This window comes from Apodemus sylvaticus, chromosome 4 (assembly GCF_947179515.1).
Source record: "Apodemus sylvaticus chromosome 4, mApoSyl1.1, whole genome shotgun sequence".
NCBI classification, from domain to species: domain Eukaryota; kingdom Metazoa; phylum Chordata; class Mammalia; order Rodentia; family Muridae; genus Apodemus; species Apodemus sylvaticus.
The window spans coordinates 71512869-71519822 of NC_067475.1; the positions used below are offsets into that span (position 1 = coordinate 71512869).

The 6954-nt window shown below is 45.7% G+C and overlaps 1 protein-coding gene across 1 annotated transcript; it reads right to left on the minus strand.

The window, feature by feature from the left end:
• Positions 1 to 596: 596 nt before the first annotated feature.
• Positions 597 to 5551, minus strand: S100a11 (S100 calcium binding protein A11). The gene is made up of 3 exons (XM_052179898.1): positions 5458 to 5551; positions 1943 to 2089; positions 597 to 895 (listed from the first exon to the last, which is right to left on the minus strand). The coding sequence occupies exons 2-3, from the start codon at positions 2081 to 2083 to the stop codon at positions 743 to 745; spliced, it is 294 nt and encodes a 97-aa protein (XP_052035858.1). The 5' UTR covers positions 2084 to 2089; positions 5458 to 5551; the 3' UTR covers positions 597 to 742.
• Between the last annotated feature and the right edge of the window lie 1403 nt (positions 5552 to 6954).

Sequence of the window (6954 nt, forward strand, 5' to 3'; positions counted from 1 at the left end):
TCTGTACTGCTTTGTCACAGGACTTATAAACTAAAGACTTCATGTCAGCTAAAGTCAGTCACAGGTGAGGAAGTCCATATTAAACCGGAAACACTGACATCTCTTGTCCTATTGTATCCCTTCGCCTCCCCAGCTCCCTCTCCTCTTCATCCTTCAGATGCTTGGTCCTCTCTCTTTCGTATATCAGCAGCACACAATTCAGCCACAGTGATAGGCTTATCTTCCTTCCTTTCTTCCTTCCTTCCTTCCTTCCTTCCTTCCTTCCTTCCTTCCTTCCTTCCTTCCTTCCTGGGACATCTGCCCTCACGGGGGAGAATCCTGTGTTCTCCTTCTCTTCTCCACAGGAAATCAAAGGCAGGTCCTTGGCTTTCTGACTATATCCTCAGTCAAGCCTATGACATAGACATTTAATCAGTGAATTGTGACAACAAATGGCCTCTGAGCAGCAACCGTGGAAGTCTGAGCCGATTCTGGTTCTATCATTCACTGGTCATGATTTCATGCACACCCAAGAGGCAACTTCACTGTTTACTAGGCAGCTTCTGCTATCGGCTTCCATGTCTCAGTCCCTTACACAAATCTACTGACTCTCGGTGTACATTTAAAAAAAATGACAATGTTTTATTTTCAATAGCAGGCATGGGCTGCATATTGTGGTAGGTGTGCTGGGCTCAGTGCAGGTATGGATGGGGGTTGGGGTGGAAGAGGTGTTGACTTGGTGGCTGGAAGGGAACAGAGAGGATTAGATACGCTGGGAAGTTCGGAGGAAGGAGTCATGGCACGCTACAGCTAAGCCGCCAATAAGGTTGAGAAACTCTTGGAAATCCAGCTGCCCATCACTGTTGAGGTCCAGCTTCTTCATCATGCGGTCAAGGACACCAGGGTCCTTCTGGTTCTGCGAAAACAATGACATCTTTTTATTTCACTTTCTTCCATGCTTCTGAATATGCTGGCACATTTTATTCTCAGGGGAGCATAAAGTCCAGGAAAGGGGTTATTGATAGTGACCTGCTTTAGCAGATGACCTGGACACAAACCCAGACTTCTTTGCTCCTTGTCCTATGTTCTTTCTGTGACATAGGACACAACTCCCACATGGAAGTGAGTGGTTTCAGGTAGAAAGTTACAGGTCCTACCTAAGAAGCTTCATCCTCCACCCATCTCCAACACACACACACACACACACACACAATATAATTGTCATCTTGAAGGGTTACTGCCTCATTCTGCTAACTTAGGCCTCGTCCTGGAAGCTTCTGGCCTCCATACTATCTTATTTAGGCCTAGAATGTTTTCAGCCTCTGAGACTTGCTGATCAATAAGCTCACCCTTTCTAGCTCTTTCTGGACTCCAGCTGACTGGTCAGCTCAGCTGTTGTAGCTCAAGCTCCTCTTCCAATTGACTTATTCAACTTGGCTTTTCTCTCAGCCCCTTGGCCTCAAACTAAATCTAGCAATCTTTTCCAATTTTCTGGCTCTTTCTCATTCTCTTGTTCTTTCTGTACCTATGTCTAGCTTGTTCTCTCTCCAATGTGTCTCTGTAAAACTCTGCTGGTAAAACTGCCTCCTCCTCCCTCCCTGCTGATCTACTCTCCCTCTCAACTCTACTGCACTGCTCTCCATGAACTATCTTCTGTATTCCTGTGCTGTAGTCTCTTCTGAACTTAACTGTCTAACTCTCCTTTAAGTAACTCCCCTTTCCTCTCTCTTCTCACGGGATTAAAGGTGTGTGCTAAGGGCTGAGCCACACCCTAACTAGAAACAGGTTCAAGTGTCCTACAATACACACGCACAGCCACTCTCTACACTTAAAAAGACATTAGCTGTATTTCAAGTGAGTAGGATGTTTGGTACAACCATGTGACTGGGGTAAGGGTCTTTCATGCAAGGCCATTCTGCCAGGCTCCAGAAGGCAGTCAGGGGCTGGGGGCTGGGATAGGTACCTTTGTGAAGGCGGCCAGCTCCGTGTTCATGAAGGAAAGGAATTCAGTTTTGGAGAGCTGACAGCTGTTTCCATCCTTCCCACTGTACTTTTGGAAAACAGCAATCAGGGATTCGATGCATCTCTCAGTCTCTGTAGGCATTTTTGCCTTTGAAGAATAAAAAAAAAAATGCTGGGTTCAGGTTAAAAATATTTTGAGAACTACTTTACCTAATAACCATAGTTCACCCAGTTTTCTTGGGTTGAGTATTAACAACATATGCCCTTTTATTCCATTTTCTTGATTTAAATATACATGTATGTTTATATTTTAAACTTTTCTAGTGTATAGTCATGTAATATTTAGTTTTGAGCCATTTACAAGTAAATATTGGTCTAATTCCTGTATACTATTTTTCCTATATTTTCTTTGCTCCTATTGCATTCTTTTCTTATTTTGGATTATAATTCAAATATTAACTTCTTTATTCTAATATAAACTTTTTTGAGAACTAAGAAGGCTAGAGAATGGACTGTGACAGAGGATCACAGTGCCTCATTTTTGGTTGAAGCAGTTTCTTAAGGTCTTGTTCATCTATCAGGGGCCAGAGAGGCAAATACACCATAGAAAGTAACATTTTATGCTCTTCTTTTTCGTAGCTCCAGTGCATGTAGTAAGGTGTCCCACACAGAACTCTGAGTGCTTAGAAACACTAGATGACTCAGACAAGGGAGAACTTTTCTGATATTCTTAGACAGTGTGAGAAAATATATGAATAACCTGCACATATGAATATAGAAATCCACACACACATATTTTGAACTTTGGAGGGAGATTACAGTGACCTATTCCTTTAGAGCATGGAGAGGCTGCTGTGATGAATGAGATGTCACTAAAGTATTATTCTTGAATTTCTCTGAAGAAAATGTGCAGCGCATCTGCAATCGTGCACTGGGAGTGAGAGAGGACATTTTCAATGTTCGAAAGTATATTCATGTGTGGGGGTACATATACCCTTGGAGGATTAAGAGTTTGGGTTAACCTGGGCTACCTAGTGAAACTATAGATTTATTGTGTGTGTGTAAAGCAGAGAGCTAGATGTCGTTAATTTTACTTGTGCAGGACTAAGGCATGAAAGGGCAACTGTCAGGTATTGTCCCCCCTAGGTTCTCTCTCTTTGCTACCAGGTTCCTTTCTACAGTCTTCTGCCTTTGTTTCATCTAAGTGCCACTCATTTCCAAAGGAATGGTGGTTGGAATTTCTTAGCACAGAGTTAAAACAAAGCTGTGGTTGTGCCAGGAATAGCGTCATTCAACTTCTGTGCTGGACTCTGCTTTTCTCACAGAATTCCTAAAGGAAATTCTACTGAGTTGAGTCATTCCAGTTGAGATCTGAGCCCAGAACCCAGAACTGATCTGTTGTGCTCCCCCTGGTGGGTAACAGTGTAACTGCAGAACTTCCTAGACCCTGCAGACCACACCCTGAAACATTGATGTTAACTATGATTTGTACGTATGTTAACAAATAGAACTTAGTATTTAGTTTCTGATCGCTCTCTACGACAGGCTTTCTGGATATGAAAGTTAGAAGCTTTCAGGCTGTGCAACAGCACATGCTAACGATGACAAAAACTTCCTAACACCTAACTTTAGGCAGCTCATTATCAAAACTGCACTGCTGTGGCTCCCTGCACCTAGGAATGTTCCGAGCACCTGAACCTTCTTCTGGAGATAATTCTTTCTAAAGAGCCACAATGATGTAGATTTAGTCTCTCCAAATGGAAACATTTACTGAAGGAGAGAAAAGTGTTGGTGAGGTCAGGGGGAAAAAAAAACCCAAACACCACAGCCCAGAAACAAGTGTTTACACAGCATACTCCTCCTATCAGAACTAAAATCTCGCTGCCTTCTTATTAGTGTGTCTCATGCTAGCGGGAGAGTAGGCGTATCAGGCACACTAGGCTGGGGAGAAGGTTCCGGGCAGAGGAGCCCAGCCTTATGCCAGTTTCCCACAACTACAGATGCGTCCCTCCTCTGTCCCTTAGAACAGAGTGCTCAGAAGCAAAGGCTCTGCTCAAGTGGAGCAGTGGCTGAAAGAGACCGCACGGCCTACACCACCGCCCTTTTGCATGATGGGACCAGTGACAACGAGGAGGAAAAAGATCGCTGTGAAAGGACACAGTGAGATCCTTTAAAACACACACACACACACACCCTAAACATCCAGCGTTCCAGGAAAACCTCCCCTTGACAGAAATGTGTGAAGGAGAGGTAACCACACCAACTATCTCTTTCTCAGCCAGCACCAAAGCTCTTCCTTCAAGCGATTAGGGTCCCATCCATCTCCCTCCACCTCACAACCCGTTGGTGCTGGGCCCTAGGTACCACCCAGGTGATGAAAAGCGGAAGAAGGAAAGACTAAGTAGGAAGTGATGAAAGATGGACACGCCAAAGCAGGGGTCCGCAGGCTTTTTGTTGCTGTTGTTTGCCTTAAAGGGACAGCTGTGGATATTTTTAGTTCTTTACGCTCCATAGGTTCTTGTCACTCTTGCCATAGCAGCAAGGATGACGATACATAAAGCAAAAGGGTGTGGCAGTGCCTGCAAACTTTATACATTTGATTTTCATGCTATTCTCATGTATTACACGGGATCATTTTTCCTTTTGACTGTCTTCCAGCCATTTAAAAACATAAAATCTATGATTAGTTTGAGACTAGGGCAGAAACCCACTTGGACCTCTCTCCAAAGTTTGCTGATCCTCTTTGAAGAGACAAAGGAAGGGGTAGACTTTGGAGGGGGTGTGAATTAGTAAAAACGCCATTTAAAAAAACGAGGGGGACGGAAGTAGCAGGTAGGAGACGGGCAGGTGATGCAGGGAATGGAGTAACAGGGGTGGAGGTGAGGGCGGGGGTGGGGAGGACAGGCGGGCTGGGAGGGACTGGCCTCCTCCCACATTCCTGTCTGTGGTTCCAATGGCTGCAACGGGCTCTGGTTTCTCTGTGTGTCTTGGCTATTTGCCTGCGGCTTCCCGCATCTGCGTCCCCCAGAATTCAGGAAGGCTACATTCTGAACTGCTTCCTTTCTGGTCTTCACGAACGCCTAGCGACGCTGCCCCAAGTTCTCACCGAGTCTGCAGCTCTCTGGCGGGTTTCCGGCCTTCTCTGAGTTGTGGCTTTGGCTGAAGTCCCTGCTGCCTGCTGGGTTCAGGGGCGCACCGCCCCAGGGACTCCAGCAGCCGCACCCAGACCCGGCTCAGGCCAGTCAGGCAGCCGCACCCAGTCCTAGAACTTATCTTGCCCGGGAGAACAAAAGATCACCGTTTCTTTCCCCAGGCAGTCATTAGGGGTAATTTTAGGGCTTCGACGTGCTCTACACTCTTCTCTAATTGCCTCCCACACTGTTTCATCTTCCCGATTCATTTTCTGCCACGTCCACACGTTAGCCTAAGATACACCCAGCCAAGAGCATGCGTAGCCCTTTGTTGTTTTCATTAAAAAGAAAAGTAAAATCTAAGAAGTTCAAAAGTTATGCTTACCAAGTTGAGGAGCGAGGTCCGGGTGCGACTGTGGCTGATGGTAGCTGGGACAGGAGTGGCAGCCAGGGTCCTGGTCCCGCCCCTCAGCCTGACTCGGGACGCGCCCGCCCCCGCCCCTGCCCCCGCCCCCGCCCCTCCGCAGGCCTCGGCCTGTCCCGGTGTCGGAGCGACTCAGGCTCACCGGTTCTAGTCCCCGGAATTCAACAGGTCTCTGTGTCCTTCTCTCCCAGAAGTCTCAAAGATTTTTGGCTTTGGGGGAAGTCGTTCCGTGCCCCTAGCTCTTTTCCGTGCATGTGTCCATTTGCAGTTCAGGTCAGGTAAGCAAAAAGGTCCCTTTGAAAATAATGTGGGTCATGCTCATCAAGAAGGCCCTAGGAGCCGGGGCTGTCCTGCTACACTGAAAATATTTAATAAACAGGGATGATTTTTAAATTTTTCTGACACATGGTATTCTTACATAGCTGAAGCTGACTTTGACTCTCTATGTAGCACAGGCTAGCCTTAAACTTAGGACCCTTCTACCCTGCCATCCCAAGCGCTGGATTATAGGTGTGTACCACCTGTCCTACATAATGGCAGTGATTATTGCCAACAGAATATTGGTGATTATTGTCTAGGGATAATTTTCACCCTGCTCTCAAGATTTTAAATGACAGTTAAGAAAACTATTGCAGCTAAACATCACCCTGTGCAAGCGAGGCATTATTTTCCTGTCTGTGTTTCAATAAAGCTGGGAATTGTATGAAGCACTTCCAGCTTCTAATCCTAGGTCCATAACATCACAGCAGTACTTTTGGCAAGACCCCCTGGCCCCTCTGCGCTTCCATGTCCTCATCTATAAACAACTCATGCTGCCAAACATCTGCTGTCATCTATAAACAAGGCATGAAGAATGTCTATCACATAGAGTGATGCCCTTAAAGGGACCCCAAAACCTGCAGAGTAGATGTGAATAAGGCGTTATGTGACTGCTTCCTGGTTTCTGCTCACAGTTTTTGTTGTTGACTCCTTGGTACACAAGACCAAGTTCTCATCCCCAATTTCATCATTCACAGTTCCTGTCGCTTGTTTATGAACCCTTGAAGTCAGACATGGTGGCCCTTGCCTGTGAGCTCAGCACGTACAAGGCTGAGGTGGGAAGACTGCTGCAAATCTGCGGCCAGCCTGTGGGCTACATAGTGAATTCCAGATGGGCTTGGGTTACAGAAGAGGATCTTGTCTCAAAAGAAAACTAAAATCCATGTTTTCAACAATACTTCTAGAAATAGTTAGATCCAACCCCTTTCATTTCTGCCAGCGATGTGACTGTTTCTCCATTTTCTTTATTTGAAAACATTAGCATCATGTTTTTTTAAAAAATGTCTTTCTTACACGATTTTTTTTTTTAATTTCAGCTTTACTGTGCATGGACCTACCAGTCCTTCTTCCACACCTGAGCTGATCTAATTCATGTCCCCACTCCCTTTGTCTGTTGATTTCACAACTGGACCCTTGTCC